The sequence below is a fragment of the Stomoxys calcitrans genome, chromosome 2 (genome assembly GCF_963082655.1).
Source record: "Stomoxys calcitrans chromosome 2, idStoCalc2.1, whole genome shotgun sequence".
Lineage (NCBI taxonomy): Eukaryota > Metazoa > Arthropoda > Insecta > Diptera > Muscidae > Stomoxys > Stomoxys calcitrans.
In genome coordinates, this window is record NC_081553.1 from 45,271,751 (window position 1) to 45,291,889 (window position 20,139).

General features: G+C 38.8%; 1 protein-coding gene across 1 annotated transcript in view; it reads right to left on the bottom strand.

Moving 5' to 3' along the window:
• Positions 1 to 559: 559 nt before the first annotated feature.
• Positions 560 to 20,139, bottom strand: part of LOC106088166 (probable ATP-dependent RNA helicase spindle-E) — a 28,110-nt gene continuing 8,530 nt past the window's right edge. The window contains exons 3-18 of the mRNA XM_013253550.2: positions 17,784 to 17,933; positions 17,319 to 17,558; positions 17,133 to 17,249; positions 16,827 to 17,047; positions 16,519 to 16,673; positions 13,851 to 14,017; positions 11,045 to 11,375; positions 9,405 to 9,541; positions 8,752 to 9,344; positions 8,448 to 8,598; positions 5,997 to 6,221; positions 2,033 to 2,374; positions 1,392 to 1,961; positions 1,204 to 1,325; positions 854 to 1,072; positions 560 to 775 (exon numbers count right to left, since the gene is read on the bottom strand). Of these exons, the coding sequence (XP_013109004.2) occupies positions 637 to 775; positions 854 to 1,072; positions 1,204 to 1,325; positions 1,392 to 1,961; positions 2,033 to 2,374; positions 5,997 to 6,221; positions 8,448 to 8,598; positions 8,752 to 9,344; positions 9,405 to 9,541; positions 11,045 to 11,375; positions 13,851 to 14,017; positions 16,519 to 16,673; positions 16,827 to 17,047; positions 17,133 to 17,249; positions 17,319 to 17,558; positions 17,784 to 17,933 (3,879 nt within the window). The 3' untranslated portion in view covers positions 560 to 636. The remainder of the gene's footprint in view (positions 776 to 853; positions 1,073 to 1,203; positions 1,326 to 1,391; positions 1,962 to 2,032; positions 2,375 to 5,996; positions 6,222 to 8,447; positions 8,599 to 8,751; positions 9,345 to 9,404; positions 9,542 to 11,044; positions 11,376 to 13,850; positions 14,018 to 16,518; positions 16,674 to 16,826; positions 17,048 to 17,132; positions 17,250 to 17,318; positions 17,559 to 17,783; positions 17,934 to 20,139) is intronic.

Consider the following 20,139-nt stretch of genomic DNA (forward strand, 5'->3'; position numbering starts at 1 on the left):
ATGTTGGACGAACGTTCGAAGCAGGACATAGATGCTCCGTTGTCAATGGAGGATATTCATTTAAGTGCAGTCGGGATACAATAAGTTATTTAAACATAAGTCTAGCGTATGAATTATGAAAACTGCAGCTGATATCATGACAATGACACTACGGAGGACAGATTCATTTCGTATGCATTGTCCTCAAGTTTCTAGAAGTAGGATACTTTGATACACTATGCTTTCAGCATAGTGGCAAAATTGTACGAAAAAGTACATTGGCACCTGTCTTTTCCCAGACTTGTGTTGAGGTGGAGAGTAGGACAAGAGTGCATGAGGAACCACCATTAGCCTTACTATGGCCTATGTGTAGGCTAAGACAAATCTTGGTGTCATCCTCTTCCAACCTAGTTGAGGAATTAAGCACATCATTTTTAGAAATTCATAGGCCGCCAGCCAAGGCCGCCATAAGGTTGGATCGAGATATTTTTTAAAGTTATATATACTTTGAAAGCCGATATTTACACTAACGAAACATTTTCAATTTGGCAAGATAATGTAATACATACCGATACCAAAATTACATTACATTTCTTTTATTGTTAATCAATTCTTATACACTTTAATTGGCATTTGTCCATTTTTTACTTATCCTAATTATGTTTGTGTAGGCTGAAACTGTATCTGATGCTCACGATCCCGATGCAATTGAGATAGAAGATGTATTCGAAGTTGAACAATATTATCAAGGGCTACGCCACAGAGAAGACATGTTGTGGCTTGAATAGTGCCATCGCTGGAATAAATAAAACGATATTGAAGTAATCACTTAAGTAAAACTAGTTTTAACCTTTTTTAGCCTAAATCAACTTACAATTGTCTAAGACGATGTAATTCATGACAATGCATGTTAAGGGAATGTGTACGATCGAACTTCTCATCATACAAACGCAATTGAGGCAAACAAGGAAATAGGGAACGTTGCCTGGTTAATGATGAGGGATTGACAATTTCATTTTCGTCTAATTTCTCCCACTTGTTATCGTTGACATCCACATGAATTTCAATATATTTACGCTGTTTGCTAAGAAGTCTGCAAAGATTATATTTTTGTGAAATGGAAAATTGCAAGTACGAGATCATAGGGTCCATAGATAATTATTTCCACTTATAAACCTCTCATCCTGTGCTGGTGGATATAAGAAAATGCAGTATATTTATTACCTGAATAAAAGAGTTTTAATTGACAATATGCTAGTTTCTATTTCTTTGGGATGAATATTAGGACGCTCCTCTTGGGGTTCTACATAAAGTAACCTGTCCATAGAGGCTCGAATTTCATTAATCTATAATACATACAAAAACAATTACTTTAATGAGGAACTCATTTATATGCACTTTGGACCATTTACCAATTCTATATCATCAGGTAAAATATCAACATCCAAGTTAAGAACAATATCATGTTCTCCATATAGAGGTATATAGTTGTCTTCATTGTAACCCAGGCCAGCCAGAATGGCTACATATTTTGTACGAGTTTTATTACATTTAATTTGCATGGTAGGACAGAATAACATGGTCATAAAAGCACCAAATCCATGCATATTGGGCATTCTTGAGGTACCTCTGGCTATCAGTGTGTCACCATTGGGAGATTCTGTAACACCAGCTGCCACTATCATGCGTTCATACATATCAAACGGGTCACTGTCCAGATTAACATAATTAACAGATTCTCTATCGATTTGTACCGATTTCCAGGTACCAATTCGAATGGCAGAGAATATATTAACCTCAAGAGCGCTATAAGGACCACGAAGTCTTATGGACCTGGTACACAACTCCTTGGGTGGTGGTTCACTGTCCATATCAATTTCCGGTCTAATTGTGCGCAAATACTCTTCGTTTTGTCTGGAATGATCATCATCCATGAAGCGATTTGCCACCGATTGTTTGCGAATGCGAAAATCGTGATCAGTCTGTATAAAACAAAAAAGAGCAGCAAAGTTAAGATATTCCCTCACTGACAATTTTATAATTTTTGACTCACCTTGGACATAAAACTTTCATCGGCACTACGCGCCAAACCCTTCTCTACCAATATATGATTTATTGTGCTGTCATCCTTTTTAATGATGACATTCGATATACCATCCACCACTGAAAAAATTTCAATTTCTACTACACCCGCATCAGCCTGCTCTTGCATATATTCCATGGCCGCATCGGTCCATTTGCCTATTGGGGACTTCAGTGTTGATGGCTCAACCATGGCCAGACGACATTGGAAAAGACGTGGCGGTATATCGGACAAGTATTTACATGTTTCCGATAGGTAACGCAAATCTTGAAAATCAATCAGGCCTACATTTCCATAATCGATAAAGAAAACCTGGAAAAAACAAACAAAAATGGATAATTGGTTTATTTTAAAAATTTTAGTCATATGAAGCCACGTGTGAGTTGGGCAACCATAGAAAGCTAGCAAGACTTGGCAGAAAGGGCGGGTGAGGTTTGCAGGCAGCAACGTTTCACAGATGGAGAATAGAACAGGGTGTGGTATCTAGTGCCGCGAACTCGATACCAATGTCGTCTTACGGATGATGGATGATTGCAGCATCTATCAAGCAGAGGTGATTGCTTGAGCTTGTGTTGTCTATGGATATCGGCCGATCGGAAATATATATTTTAAGCGATAATCAGCCAACGTTGAAGGCGTTAAACAGTGCGTGTGTGAGATTCAAGGTCTTGGGCTGCTGCCGGGAGTTATAGATGCGTCTACAGGAATACCATAACTTAACCCACTGTTGAGTGATGGGGCACAAGGACATAGAGGAAAATGAAAAGTCGATGTACTGCTAAGTCCGTAGTGAACCCCTTCCTTGTATCGGTCATAGGGTATTTGGTTCTTTTTTTAGGCACTAGGCACAGAGGCGTTAGCCCAAACAAATACAAGGCCTTCGTCAAAGCGGCAAAGTGGTACGAGAAAGTGCTTTGAAATCTGTCTTCCAGGCGGGTTTTACTGTTGAGTGAAGAGGAAGAGTCACATGATGGCCTATGCAGATGCAAAGACTAAAATCTTTGAGTCATTCCCTTCCAACTTAACCTAACTTAGCTAGACTTCGATGTAAGATCTAACTGACAAGAGTGGAGGGGAACGGCGATCCTTTCCACGGTATGCGGGACTTTCTCCAAATCTCTACTGCTGGAGATAGTAGTTATAATTTACCGAAAAAGAATCCCATTGATGTCATGGTACTACACGACCACGTGTCTATTGACATTTCAAGCATTGTAGTCAGGGGCTTCGTTGATACTTGATGTCGCGGTGGGCCTCCATTGATCTGCACTCCAAGAACAAGAAAAGGAACCGAATAATGAGGAGAGAACAAGTAGGCTCAGCAAGTTCAACCTTTCTGGCCCCCGGCACGTGAAAACTATGAGCACCACCCAGTTTGGAACTTGAGCTCCGATCTGTATAGTGTTCATCGTTATCAAGAGAAGCTTAGCGAATTGTTGTAGCCACATTTGAATGTGAGGTGGCGTTTCTCGTTAAGCTACATAGATGAGCAAGCTCGTCATGACCATTGGTTATTTAAAAGCGCCAACAATGGGGCACTATGAATCATGCATTGGATTCAAGTCAGGTGAGTATTCCAATGGGCATGATGGGGGATTTGACTTTGTCAGACATGGATCTGGAGTTCGCCGTGATACCAGCTACAAATTTGGCGAAGCGGGGGTCTATTAAGGGGTCGAGAACCGACCAGTGGAGAGCAGACTAATAAGTGCAGAGAGGACTTGTACTGACGAATAAGCCAGATTATCGCCAGATCTAGGAACTCTACAACTCGGAGGACGTGTGTCTACAGCATAGAAATGCCTATGCTCGCAAGCATAGGAAAAACAAACAAACGAACACGGACAGTATAAGCAACTCATTCTACGCATTGTTGTTATTTTACACTTCGTTGATTGGGTGGGATTTACTACCCCTCATACAAACACAATTTATTATTTTCAGCTATGTTAGTGTGCTCATCACTGGTCTAGAGTGATGTAATAGTGAGTCAAGTAGGATTGACTGGGTAGATGAAAAGGCGGCGTTTGGTACCTGACAAACACGGCACAAACTTTGAACGTCGGCATTAGTCCTTGCCCAGTAGGAATTGAGCCGACTACATCTGCCGAGAGGTAGCAATGGTAGAACTACTTTGGTTTGCTGAGGTAGGTTAAATTCATCAGATGACATGTACGGCGTTTGGTCTCTATATAGAATCGATAGAACAACGCCACACAACCCTCATTTCCACGATGTTCAAGGGAAACAATAGAGTTGGATACCCTACCATGTCCAATCAACATCAACGCCCGCCTCTAGACACGGTCAAGCAGCTCCAAATATGATTTTGGAGCTCCGGCCCATATATGCGAGCTATGTTACATCTTCGGCCTAATGTACCTATGTAGATCTTAAGAAGATCAGAGAGAGTGAAATATTTCTTACACCGCTTAAGAAAGCCCAAACACTTGAATGCTTCCTTCGACACTTCGAATAAATCTTTTGACCAACGGACATCAAATTGAATCTTCATGCCCAGAACATCAAGAACCTCTGACCGTTCGATATCTACACCGTCGATAGATATTGACGATTGTAAAGTGTCAGTGAATCGTTTGTGGGACAGCAAACAGCACTGCGTCTTGCGTGCATTAAAATCTACTCTGTTCATTCGAACCCACTCAGAAATAGCCAGCAAATCCTGACAGAGTGTTACGTCTATAATCCGCCTCCTGTCTTCAATCTCTCGAAGACTCGGCCTATGGTCGAATGAAAATGTATGATAGAGGTTGCTGTCATCCGCAAACGAGTAGATCACATTCGAAGCCAGACCCAGTAGATCGTCCATGAAAATAAGAAAAACAGAGGGAGAAAGGACGTAACCTTGTGGTACTCCTGCGGTCAACCCAGATGAGAACCCATCTACAACATCTCCTATAGTGCAATCTCTTAAAAAACTCGATATAAATCGAGCGAAGTTATTACCGACACCAAAAGCGATAAGCATGCCAGACCCTATCAAATGCCTTGAAGATATCCAGAGCCACGACCTTACTCTCACCGAACGGATGAATAGAGCTACTCCAACGTTCACCCGTGAAACGATTTCTGTGGAACCCATATTGTCGGTCGCTAAGAAGACCATTGGACTCCAAGTAGCTCACAAGATAGTAATCGACCATGCTCTTCATAACCTTTGAGAACACGGAACATAACACTATTGGTCGGCAATTCGCAGGGTCGGTTGCCTAACCCTTCTTGGGAATAGGCTGCACGTTGGTACGGTAGGCAATATTGAAAAGATTAAACAAAAAACGAGCAAGCGCCGAAAAACACTTGCATAAAACAAGTGACGATATGCCATCCGAGCACGAGATTTATTTACGTCGAGATCTGCAAGAACCATTTTGACTAATGTCTGAGGCATGGAACTAGGTACGACTTCATAACAGGGAGTGCTTGATCGCTTTCCGGCAGGGAAGAATTTCCCGCAATCATGTCAGCCAGCAGGTTAGCCTTATCAACCGGGTCAGTGAATATCTGGTCGTCTTTAATGAGATTCGGGATACCGTTGCGTTGCGTTGAGTTGCCCTTCACTCTTTTATTAAACACTGAAAGTTAATAACTATAACATCAGCATCGTCATATGCACCTCAAACAACATTTGCTTTGAGGTTAAAACTAAGAGAATATATTGGCCGGTACATGCTTCCATCTATCGAAATTTATCGATTTAATTGAAATTTTAAACGTGACATTATTTTACTACTTCCCACATCCAAACCAAATACAATCCAAATATGTCCATAAATAGATGTAACACTCATTTGACCTTTAAAGCCTCAAATCTTCTCTCCATTGAATACCCTTTGCTAATTTGCTTGAACTGTTCCACATAGCCGAATTTAATACATTTTGCGTAGTTCTGTTTTTTTTTTTTTTCTTTCATTACCTTGCACTGCACATTACGTTTCGATTGATTTATAATTTTGATAACTTTCGCACGATGATATTTGCCATCAAATGGTGCTGCCACTATCATACCATTGGCAATAGCTCCAGCATGGGGAAATTTCAAATCCTCATATTCATTGGCATCTTGAAGCATTTCTTGAATTTCATTTATGCGCACCATTTCCGAAAGAGGTTGAAAATAAAATTTGCTACAGGTTTCAATCTGAAATGATTTAAAATTTTAATTCACTACATGTTGAAGTGAGGGTGAGAGAAAACCAGTAAAAAGGCAATAAGTTCGGCCGGGCCGAACTTTGGATATCCACCACCTCGGGTATAGAAGGAAAACCCCTTTCGTCGCAATCCGGTGGAAATTGGATAACTTATGCACCCAATTTCGACACGCACATTGAGTCGTCTTACTTTTTGGGCAACCCAATATAAGTCACAAATTTCAACAAAATCGGGTAATAAATAATGCCTTTATGAGCTTCAGACCCTTAATCGGCATATCGGTCTATATATGACAGCTATATTTAAATACAGTCCGTTCCGAACCATATTTGGGACGGATGTCGGGAGACCTAAAACTACCCACTGTTTCAAATTTCAGCGGAATCGGATAAAAAATAAAGCTTTTATGGGCTACAGACTCTTTCTCGGCAGATCGGTCTATATGGCAGCTATATCTAAATATAGTCCGATCTGAATCATATTTAAGTCATATGTCGGAAAGCCTAAAATTACTCACTGTTTCAAATTTCAGCGAAATTGGGTAATAAATAAAGCTTTTATGGGCTTCAGTCCCCTTATCAGCAGATCGGTCTATATGGTAGCTATATCTATATATAGTCCGATCAGAATCATATTAAGGTCGGATGTTGGGAGATCTTAACCTACTCACTGTTTCAAATTTCAGCGTAATCTGATAAAAAATAAAGCTTTTATGGGCTACAGACTCTTTCTCGGCAGATCGGTTAATACGGTAGCTATATCTAAATATAGTCCGATCTGAACCATATTTAAGTCATATCTAGGAAAGCCTAAAATTACTCACTGTTTCAAATTTCAGCGAAATTGGGTAATAAATAAAGCTTTTATGGGCTTCAGTCTCCTTATCGGCAGATCGGTCTATATGGTAGCTATATCTTGTAGTCCGATCAGAACCATAGTTAGATCGGATGTTGGGAGATCTCAACCTACTCACTGATTCAAATTTCAGCGAAATCGGGTAATAAATAAAGCTTTTATTGGCTACAGACCTCTTATCGGCAGATCGGTCTATATAACAACTATATCTAAATATAGTCCGATCTGTACCATATTTTGGTCGGATGTTAAAACTGAGCACTATTCCAAATTACAGCGAAATCGGATAAAAAATAAAGCTTTTATGGCCTTCAGACGCTTTCTCAGCAGATCGGTTTATATGGCAGCTATATCTAAATATAGTCCGATCAGAACCATATTAAGGTCGGATGTTGGGGGATCTTAACCTACTCACTGATTCAAATTTCAGCGAAATCGGGTAATAAATAAAGCTTTTATGGGCTTCAGTCCCCTTATCAGCAGATCGGTCTATATGGAGGCTTAAAATACCCTACTGTTTTAAATTTCAGCGAAATCGGGTAATAAATAAAGCTTTTATGGCCAACAGACCCTTTATTGGGAGATCGGTCGATATGATGGCTATATCTAAGTATAGTCCGATCTGAACCATATTTACGTCAGATGTCGGGACGCTTAAAATAACCTACTGTTTTAAATTTTCGGCGAAATCGGGTAATAAATAAAGCTTTTATGGGCTTCAGGCCCTTTATCGGGAGATGGGTCAATATGGCAGCTATATCTAAATATGGACCAATCTAATTTATATTTAGGTCAGATGTTGGGGGGCTTTAAATAACCTACTGTTGCAAATTTCAGCGAAATCGGGTAATAAATAAGGCTTTTATGGACTTCAGACCCTTTATCGGGAGATCGGTCTATATGGTAGCAATTTCTAAATATAGTCCGATCTGGACCATATTTGGGTCAGTTGTCGGGAAGCTTTAAACTTCTCAATGTTTCAAATTTTAGCAAAATCGGATGAAAAATGAAGTTTTTATGGGCATTAGACCCTTTCTCGGAAAATCGGTCTATATAGCAGCTATATCCAAATATGGTCCGATTTGGCCCGTTCAAGAACTTTGCCAGCGTGCATCAAAAAGACGTATCTGTGCCAAATTTCAGCTCAATATCTCAATTTTTGAAGGCTCTAGAATGCTTACAACAGACGGACGGACAGACACACGGACATCGTTAAATCGTCTTAGAATTTTACGACGATCCGAAATGTATATATACTTTGTAGGGTCGGAAATTGATATTTCGATGTGTTGCAAACGGAATGAATATACCCCCTTTCCTACGGTGGTGGGTATAAAAAAGAGCACACATCCATACTTACATGAGTAATGTAGCCGCTTATATCTTTTTGGAACACTGAAGGTAAAACAACTAACTCAGCATTTACCAGCAGACGTTTGGTGGGTTTCCAAGCTCCATCACACATAGCTCCCAAGCCACGCTCTTCGGCATACTTGACACCGGCTCGTGATCTGTGAAGTAAAACTCATTTCATTGTATAAATACTTCATGGTGGTACTCATTTTCTCATTTCATCCCTCACTCATTCAACAAATAATCATACATTTTTTCTCCGACAAATCAAATTAAAATTTTAATTGCCTAAGCCAAAATTAGCTACTTACTCCATAACATCAATTGAATTGGGCAAATTTAAGGAACGCATACGAATAGCCTTATAAATTTCCGCACATGCCGAACCAGGAGTTTTAATACATTCCTCACCATCATCATCGTTATCACCTTCCACATCGTCCTTGAATACCACCAAAACTCGTTCACAATTCGCCAAGAAGATGACATCAATATTTTTCGGATTAATATTGGCTGGTTTAAATAGCTCCTTAATGGAACGTGTATACAATTGTCCAATGTGATTGGTATTGAAATTGGTAAAGAAAACTGTGCGATTGGGATTGTGACCACACAATGTATGCGAATTTTCACGTTCATTATCGGGATTTTGAACCTTACTGTAAACAAAATAATTGGGATAAAATGCTCCAGCAATAATTGTTTTCAATATTAAAGCCTGCTCCCATTCCTCCCAGATGGGGGATGCATAAATATTAATTGTCTTAATGCCAAAAGCAGCCAAACGTTGTTTCAGCTCATCGATTAATAGATGCATTTCACGAATGGAACGTAAATTTATGAATTTACGATTAGCCCAGGCATGTTGACCATCATCATCTTCGGGGTCTAAGGTAAGCCATTCCTAGAACCAGAAAAAAATTTTGTTAATGAAGTATGGAATTAATCATAGGTGAAAGCTTACCTTGTAGGCTCTAAGAATACCAAAAAGATCTGAACCAGAACCATCAACCCATTTAAGCTTTTGAATATAGGCTTTAAGTTCGCCTAGCTGTTTAAAATTTCCTGGACGAAATATGGAACGAACACTTAAACCGGCGGCTAAACAAAAAAAAAAGAAATAAAAATTTGTTAAAAATTGGTTGTAAGTTCCTAGATGAGATACACTCGCACATTATTTCCAAAACAGAGGGCTTAAATTTTTGATTTCATAGCTTCCCAAAGGTAGTTGTCCAAGGATCGCCACCCTCACATGGGACTATTTGGCTGCAACAACAAGAGACGGGGAAGAGTGTAAGGACCACACGCCTATCCATATATTCCTACAAATATTTGTGTCCCTGGAGGTAAACTGGCCCGCACTTAAACAACTTACTAAGTTGGCTGTCACAGACCGTTTGTTTCAGTAGCCGAACTCAGAATAGATTTCCATGCGCCTCGATTTTTTACACTTCTTCTACAATTTCTTACATCTAGTTTCGAGATGTCTTCATGTACTTGATCTTTCCATCGGAGATTGGTTGTTGTTGTAGCCACATTTGTATGTGGAGATGGTGATCCTCGTTAAGATATATAGGGGAGCAAACTCGTTCCGGCCCATAATACCGATCGCAGCGGGAACGTTATGGCCATTTGTAATTTAACGGCGTCAATAACTCGCTTTGACATCGAGTATCACAGGTACTCAGTATTTAAGCAAGACCCAGTGCCGCACGGCCTCTCTCAATGAAACTCTCTACTCGACATCGCTGATTTTCCGCCACTGTCATTTCATCTTCTACGTATACGAAGTACTATTCGCAACCTGTGGACGCGCCCGGTCACTCTCAGCTGAGCTTCTCGTGCTGACGGCACGAGAAGCTCAGCTCAGCGTTTACCACCAGGTCTGCCTTAGAGTATTTGGAGTGTTTGGGAGAAAAATTCTTCGTAAAATATTTAGATCCCATGTGTACATATGCTAATAACCCCTATGGCCGTGTACCGCCTTGGAGAAATGGACCACATGTGAGCAGGATCATGCAAATGCAAATTTGCCCATGAACATTCCAATAAGGAATAGGGGCAAACTTCTCACATATCATTGAGTGGTGTCCGATTCAAGTTTAAGCTCAATGATAAGGGGTCTCCTTTTTATAGCCGAGTCCGAACGGCGTGCGGTAGTGCGACACCTTTTTGTGGAGAAGTTTTTACATGGCTGCGATACCAAATGGTACAGTACCTCCCAAATGTCGCCAGAATTAGGAGGTGATAACCAGCGCTGGAAATTTGTATATGATGTTCTCGCCAGGATTCAGCGTCATAGGCGGTTATGCTAACCTCTGCACTATGGTAGCCTCCATACTTTACGATTTTACTGGACTCCAGTCGCAATGTGGCTTATTGTTTTCCATATAAAATCGGCAAACAACCAGTTAATTCAAAAAAAGTATGACTTCTCTATCTACTATTACTCGCACTATACAGCCATAGCTATGCCATAGATGGGAACTTATACTGGTATTACTAGAAAGCGTTACACAAATTAACCTTAAAGCAATTGACCTAACGCATAAACTCGTCAACAGGATCTGTTATCGCACTACAGCCACCAAATGTTTCACTTACCTATAATTATGGTATCTTCCAAAGCACTAAAAATGTATCCGAAAACAATGAGTCGACTAAGTCTTATATCCAACGGTAAATTGGCCATTATGCGACCTATATACGACAAATCACCATCATCGGTTTTATAAACACCTTCAGTGCATTTGTATAAGGCACCCAACTCTTTCAGAGTTAATATCGTATTTTGTATGTCACTCAAGATGGGCGGATTCATGGCTAGACCAAGAACACAAGGGGGTGAACCCATATCGAGGAGTTTAGCTTTTAAGACCACATTTTCCAAAGGACAACGTAACATTTCCGGTATACTAAACTCATCGAGGTAATCCTGTAATTGGTGAAAAAAATTATAAAGAAAAATCTAAATGAATTATATATGAGTGAAAACAACAAAATGAAGTACAATTCTTAATACGTAGAATGGAAAAGTGTTCAGTATACTCTGCCATTTCATCATCGAGAAACTCACAAAAGGGCAACGACTGCAAAACGTTGAAATTTATTATCAATATTCGTGCTTAAAAGAGCTCAATGAAAATTCAATGTTCTATCGGCAAATTGTGCTCAGCGATTAGGCTTATTAATGGTTTAATATATACGTACACTCAGAGAAATTTTGTCTGCCGATATAAGGATTACGAATTTTCAAATATATTTTTTTTACACTTTTTTTCTAAAGAAAGCTAAAAGTAACATCTGATAACTGACAGAAGAAAGAATGCAATTACAGAGTCACAAGCTGTAAAAAAATTTGTCAACGCCGACTATATGAAAAATTCGCAATTACTTTTTGGGCAACCCAATATATCGCTTGACTAACAGTTTAACAATATAAGTGCCTTTATCTGAATCCCATGTGGTCGTTATTGGTCTACGAATTTAAGTTTGGATGTAAGGTCTACTCCATTCTTAAAATACTTTATTCCAGCCCGATATTCTCATGATGTCTGATTTAGTGGTGTTCTCGGGGGTGAGGTGGTCCCCCAGACACTTGCCCCTGAAAAAATATCAGCATCGTGCTCTTCTATCAAATACCATTTATTTAAACCCCACATTACCATTGGTTTAGGGAAGTTTACACGATGAGGCGCCTCCCAAGCACATGTCCCCAAAATAGGTTATCAAATTTGTTTTCTAATCTCAAATACCTTTCATTTGAGCCACATATTGGCATGGTCGAAAAATTGTTTTCCTTTGGGGGTGTTTTGGAAAAGGGGTGATGCCCTAAATACATGGTCCTACATTTGGATATCAAATTCGTATTCTACTCCCAAATACCTTTATTTGAGCAACATATTGCGATGGTTAGTAAAAAATTGCTGTTTGTGTGGTATTTTGGGAAAGGCGTTGAGCCTCAGAAAATTAGTCCCGAAAGTGGGTTCCAATTCTTGCTCTACCCCCAAATACCTCCTCAGTTACATGGTCGGTAAATATGTCCGATTTAGGGGTGTTTTGGGGATTGGAGTGGTCCCCCAAACACTAAGCCCGGAAAATATATCAACAACGTGCTCTATTCTCACATATCTATATATCATTTATTTAAACCTCTAATCTCATTTAAATTCCTTATTGCAAAAGTCAGCAAATATTTCCAGTTTGGGGTATTGACCCCAAAAACTATAAATATTTACAATAGTTCCATTCTCTTTAAGACCCAAATTGTCTTGGTGAGCATATACGTCCCATTTGGGAGTTGTTATGGTGGTGGGACGTCCGCTAGACAGTTGGCCCCTAATGTTGATATCAGATACGTCGTCTACTCCCAAATACCTTTAATGTGAGCCCCATATTTCCATAGTCGGCAAACATGACCGGCTTGGGGGGTGTTTTGGGGAATGGGCGGCCACTCAGTGAGTTGGCCTTGAAAATATATATCAGATTCGTGTTCTACTCTAAAAACCCTCTTATTTGAGCCTCATATTGCAACAGTCAGCAAATAGTTTCTATTTGGGTGGTGGTGTGGGGGTGGGGTGGCCCCATAGGCAATTTTCCCGAATATTGATATCAGATTCGGTTTTACTCCCAAAGATCTTTCATTTTGGGCCCCATATTGCTATGGTCGTAAATTTGTGTCCTCTGGGCGAAGTTTTCGGGGAGAGGCGGCCCCCCAAACACTTGGTTCCATATTTAGACATCAGATTCGAATTCTACACTCAAATACCTTTTATTTAAGTCCTATATTGCCATGGTCAGTAAATAAGTCCTGTTTTGGGGGTGTTTTGGGGAAGGGGTGGACTCCCACAAACGTGGTCCCACATTGGGATATTATTGTAGATTCGTATTCTACTCGCAAAACCTTTCATTTGAGTCCCATATTGCCATAGTAGGTAAATATGTCCGATTTAGTGGGTTTTAGGGGTGTTTTGGGGGTCGGGGTGGTCCCCCCAACACTTGGTCCGACAATCGGTTATCAGATACGTTTTATTAGCCTAAATACCTTTCATTTGAGTCCCATATTGTAGTGACTGGTGTAAATATATGTTTGGTAGGTTTTAGGGTGGGGCGGCCCCCCTAGGTACCCCATCCGAAATTTGGATACCAAATTTTTATTTTTAGGGTACTATATGAGAGCACACAAAATTTCGCTTAATATAAGGAACACACAAACATACAAACAAACACAAATTGATTTTTATATATAAGATTTTTTTAAAAATAAATGGCAATATATTAAATAGTTTTATTGGACGTTTTAGTGTTAACTTAAAGTAAATGACAAAGAATAATTGCAATGCACATTTCGTGTTTTTTTTTTGGATTTAAAACAAAAACTACGCTAAAAAATCACCCTTTATTTACCTACCTTATAAAAGGCTTTAGGAACCAGACGATAAACACGTCCATTCATTACTCGTCCCGCTCGACCCGATCGTTGGCGACAATTTGCCTTAGAGGCCCAATTCAATTGAAGTGTGGTAAAATTGGTGGAGCTATCGGTAACCAAAACCTTAGTCAAACAGAAATCAATAACTGAAAGAAAGTCAAACTTAAATATAAACAAATATCCAAATTTCAAAAATTGAGTGTAGATAAAATTCGCAAAAGTTACAAACAAAATGCTTGCATTCTAGGTAGATTTAAGATGGTAACGTCATAAGCCCAGTTGATAAAATTTTCCAATTTCAGAGTTGTATCCAAATATACTCTTATGTCAAATGGTTTGTTTAGATTTTAAAGTTTTTTCAATATTTTGTGTATCTTTGCACATTTTTTACCCTTCACCATAGGATGTAGTGGGTATAGTAATTTCATCAATTCTGTTTGTAATACCTCGAAATATGCGTCCAAATCCCCATAAAGTATATATTATTGATAGTCATGACATTTTAAGTCGATCTAGCCACGTCCGTCCATCTGTCTGTCGAAAGAAGCTTACTTTTGATGAAGTCAGCCAGGCGCTTGAAATTTGCACAAATACTTTTTATTAGTGTAGGTCAGTTGGGATTGTAAATGGGCCGAATCGAGATAGGAATTGCGCCCTGCAGAAGCTGAAGAAGTCAAAACCCCAGATCGGTTTATATGATAGCAATATTAGGTTATGGACCGATTTGAATCATTCTTAGCACGGTTGTTAGAACACCTCATGCAAAATTTCAGCCAAATCGGATAAGAGTTGCGCACTCTAGTGGCGCAAGAAGTCAAGATCCAAGATCGGTTTATATGGCAGCTATATCAAAACATGGACCGATATAGCCCATTTACAATCCCAACCGACCTACACTAATAAGAAGTATTCGTGCAAATTTTCAAGCGGCTAGCCTTACTCCTTCGAAAGTTAGCGTGCTTTCGACAGACAGACGGATGGACGGACATGGCTAGATCGACTTAAAATGACATGACGATCAAGAATATTTATTCTTTATGGGGACTCAGAGGAATATTTCGAGGAGTTACAAACAGAATAACGAAATAAGTATACCCCCATCCTATGGTGGAGGGTATAAAAAGTTGTTGCCGAAAAATCGAAAATAGATCGACTCAAAATCACCTTCTTATTCGATTTAGCCATGTCCGTCTGTCCGTCCGTTTGAGTTCATGTATTCTGTAATCAAAGTGCAGGTCGTATTTCTAGTCCAATCATCACGAACATATCACATTTGTGGCCCAAGGATAAACGCTGTTGATTTTGGTAAAAATCGATTCAGATTTAGATATAGCTCCCATATATATATATTTCATCCGATTTGGTTTTTTAAGGCTGTAGAAGCCACAATTTCGCTCGATCTTTACAAAATTTGACATTGGGTATATTATTTGAGGTCTACATATGTGTGCAAAATTTCATAAAAATCGGTTCAGATTTAGATATAGCTCCCATATATATCTTTTATACAATATGAACTTTTAAGGCTGTAGAAGCCACAGTTTTAGTCCGATCTTTAAAATATTTTGCCGGAGGTATTTTATTTGACGTCCTAATATGTATGGAAAATTTAATGAAAATCGGTCCAGATTTAGATATAGCTCCCATATATATCTTTCATCCGATATGGCCGTTTAATGCTGTAGAAGCCACAATTTACCTATCTTTACAAAATTTGGCATGGGGTGTTTTATTTGACGTCTCCTTATGTGTGCAAAATTTCATAAAAATCAGTCCAGATTTAGATATAGCTCCCATATATATGTTTTGTCCAATTTGCACTTAAATGGCCGTAGTAGCTACAATTTTCAACCAATCTGTACAAAATTTGGAACGGACTGTTTTGTTCCTGATCTTCACATATCTGGAAAATTTAATCAAAATCGGTTCAGATTTAGATATAGCTCCCCTATATATCTTTCACCCGATTTGAACTATTGAACCATTATAAAGGCTGTAGAAGCCACAATTTTGGTCTGATCTTTACAAAATTTTGCTTTATTTGACGCCTTCATATGTGTGCATTTCATAAAAATCGGTTTTGGATTTAGATATAGCACCCATACATATCGTTCGTCCGATATGGCCTTTTAAGGCTGTAGAATCCACAATTTTCGTCCGATTTTGCATGAGACGTTTAAATTGACGTCTAAATACGTGCGCAAAAGTTCATTTAAATCATTCCTAATTTAGATATAGCTCCAATGTGTATATTTCATCCGATATGGACTTTTAAGACAGTAAATTCCATAATTTTGGTCACATCTTTACAATATAGAGCGTGAGATTTTCTCTTTATGTCCCAGTATGTGTCAATAAAATTGGCACTGGTTTCGATATAACTGTCATATAATCTTTTATCCGATATGGCCTTTTAAAGATGTGGAAATCCAAATCTTTTGTCCTATGGTAGGGAAATATTACAAGGTTCTAAATTGCTTTTTCAATTGGTTTCCAAATTAAAGTCTGACTAGATTTCGACATAAGTTCTACATAAAAAAGTACTACATGCACGCGGTGGTGTAGGGTATTATATAATCGGCCCCGCCCGACTTTTGCCTTTCCTTACTGGTTTTTAATTAAGTTTTATTATTAAAATTATATTTACCGTACTTAACGTCTGGTACGGTTATTGAGCTTTCCGCAATATTAGTAGCTAAAATTACTTTGCGATAACCTTTTGGAGGACGATGGAAAACTTTGACTTGTTCCTCTGGCGATACGACGGAGTGCAAGCGAATGCACCATAGTTTCACTTTATCTCTGAAAAATTTAAATAAATTAAAAACATAGAAAAAATCGTTAGTTCTATAAAAATAGTCGTCAGCCGGGCTAAATCTTATATAACCTCCAAAGATCGCTTATGATAATTTATTTTGCTGATATACATTATCAGTTATCCAGTAAAAAACTTACTTTTCTGTTTGACACAGCAACTGAATCTTCCTTAACATTTGTTCGATATCATTGATACCAGGTAAAAATATTAAAATTGAAGTTTTACTTGAGGATTCATCCAAATTTGGATTTAAAATTGCATCCTGTTTCTCAATGTTATCGATGATCACAATCAATTTTAAAGCCAAATGAAACATGTCCGTTGTAATGCCTGGCCGGTCTAACTCAACAGTGACTTTCTGCAGAAAGAAAACGAGAGTATATATATATAAAGTGTTTGGTTAAAGAATTTCTATATTTATACAGCAAATTTGCTCAACTTACATGATTGTTTAGATCATTTAAATCATCCAAATAAAACTCTTTGACTTGAAACAGACGTCGTGTATCGGCCTTTACAACGGGTGCAGGATTTTTTCGTATTGAAAAATAATTTGCAAACTAAAAATTAATATAAAATAAAATACAAATTATTCAAATGATTTTATTACTACAGTTTTTTATACATGCCTCAGTTGTGTCCATTGTTGCAGACATCAATATAATCTTAACATGCTTTGAATTCGTCAATAGGAGTCTTCTCACAACAATCAGTAAAAAATCCATTTCCTGATCACGTTCATGTACTTCATCAAGTATGATGTGAGTGTAGGGTGTCAAGGTTTTCTCACCTATAAGCTTTTGCAGCAGAACACCTGTAGTACAGTAGACAAGACGAGTGTCCTCGCACAGATTTGCATGAAGACCAACCTAAAACACAATTTACAATTGATTGAAAATAAATTGGAAGATTTGTTTCTTAGAGATATGTCAAGACTACACTTCGTTTAAGTGTAAAATATGTGAATACTATAACCGGTATTCACAAAACTTAATGTAGCTCTGAAATAGGTTTATTTGACAGCCTTCCTTTATAGAAGTGTCAAATAAATCTATCTTAAGGCTTCATTAAGGCTCATCTACAGCATAACTTACCTTGTAACCCACTACTGTGCCATTTCCCCATCCACGCTCTGTGCAAACACGCTGAGCAATTGAAATAGCGGCGATTCGACGGGGTTGTGTACAAACAATTTTACAATATTCTCGACGTCGATAACCATCATCCAGAATATATTGGGGTACCTGTTGAATAACCACAAAAAAATTTAAGTGTCATTTTCTTTAAAAACAAAACTTACAGAAAAATATTTCCAAATATAAAATTGCATCGAGAGAGAAGTTTTTTTAAGAAAACAAAGAGATGAAAGGTGGTGGTCACAATAGTTTTCCTCAAGTAGCCAATTCAGGCCCTTATAGTAGTCCAAGACGATAAGGGACAAAGTGACGCAAGCAATTACAGACAGACGACGAGATCCTTCTCCCTTAGATTAGGTTAGGTTGAAAAGAGGGTGCGGATATTATTCCGCCCCATGCCACTATGGACCTACACCTAAGCCAGTAAACGGCTTATTGTGCGCTCTAAAAACTAACAAGTAAGAGCTAGCTTAGTTCGGCCGGATCGAATCTTTTATATCCTCCACCATGGATCGCATTTGTCGAGTTCTTTTCGTGGCATATCTTTTTAGTCAAACAGGGAAAAAAGGATGAGAATTCTTTTGCTATTGTATATATATCAAGTCGAATTCGGACCAAAAATGAATTGAATGTTGAAGACCATAGTAGTAGTCATTGGGTAATATTTCAGTCCACTCGGATAAGAATTGCGCCTTGTAGGGGCCCAAGAAGCATAATCGGGAGATCGGTTCATATGGAAGCTGTATCAGGCTACAGATCGATTATGACCATATTGGACATGTATGTTGAAGGTTATGGGAGAAGCCATGGTACAAAATTTCAGCAAAATCGGATAAGAATTGCGGCCTCTAGAGGCTTAAAAAGTCAAGATCGGTTTATATGGCAGCTATTTCAGATGGACCGATTTGAGCCATGGCACAGTTGTTGGAAGTAATAACAAACAAGTTCATGCAAAATTTCAGCCAAATTGGAAGAGAATTGCGCCCTCTAGTGGCTCAAGAAGTCAAGATACAAAATCGGTTTCTATGGTAGCTACATCAGGTTATGGGTCAATTTGAACCATACTTAACACATTTGTTGGAAGTCATAACAAACAACTTTATGCAAAACTTCAGCCAAATCGGACGAAAATTGCGCCCTCTAGTGGCTCAAGAAGTCAAGATCCCAGATTGGTATATATGGCAGCTATATCAGGTTAGGGACTGATTTAAACCATGCTTAGCAAAGTGGTTGATACACATAACAAAACATTTCATGCAAAATTTCAGCCAAATCGGATGAGAATTGCGCCCTCTAGTGGCTCAAGAAGTCAATATTCCAGATCGGTTTATATGGCAGCTATATCAGATTATAGACTGATTTGAACCACACTTAGCACAGTGGTTGGTAGTTATAATAAAACACTTCGTGCAAAATTTCAGCAAAATCGGATGATAATTGCGCCCTCTAGTGGCTCAAGAAGTCAAGATTGGAGATCGGTATATATGACAGTTATATCAGACTATGGACCGATTTGAACCATACTTGGCACAGTTGTTGGAAGTTATAACAAACAAGTTCATCAAAATTTTAACCAAATTGGACGAGAAAATGTGCCCTATATAGGATATAGGAATTAACCTCGAAAAAGAAAATTTTTAGTTTGGAATTTCGTGCTTCTTACAAAATTATTAATTGTTTTCCATGCCACTCCCCTAAATTGGTTCATGTCTGGTATAGTGTTCCCATCTAAGTGCCGGTATCTGTTAGACGCAAAAGCCGGGCAATGAAAAAGAAAATGCTGCAACGTCTCATAATCTTCCCCGCATGCCCTACACATGATATCACTTGCCACACCGATTTACCATAAGTGAGCTCGAAGTCCTATGTATCCCGTTATGATACCAAAAGCTATACTGACCTCATTCTTACTTTCTTTCAGTAATAGCCTCGTCCTTTCACGATTCGGATCACCCCATAGCATTTTCGCCTTCCTACCGACCATTGCCCTGTTGCACATGCGTGTTCGCCGCCCACTCATTAACTGGGACTGCATCGATCCGAAAGGCTTTGGGTTGATCAAGTTTATTGACAGTCTCTGGCCTTTACCGCCAGATCGACTGCCCTTTCATTCTCCTTTACTCCGTTATAGCTCGGCACCCAAATCTTCTTCTTACACTGCAAGACTGTTCATGACCTTACCGCCCTGGTTGTTATTGCTCAAACTAAACTAAATTTCAAATGAACATTCCATTAAGGAACAGGGGATACTTCTCAATGACAGGTGGCCTCCTTTTTTATGCCGAGTGCGAACGGCGTGACCCATTGCGACACC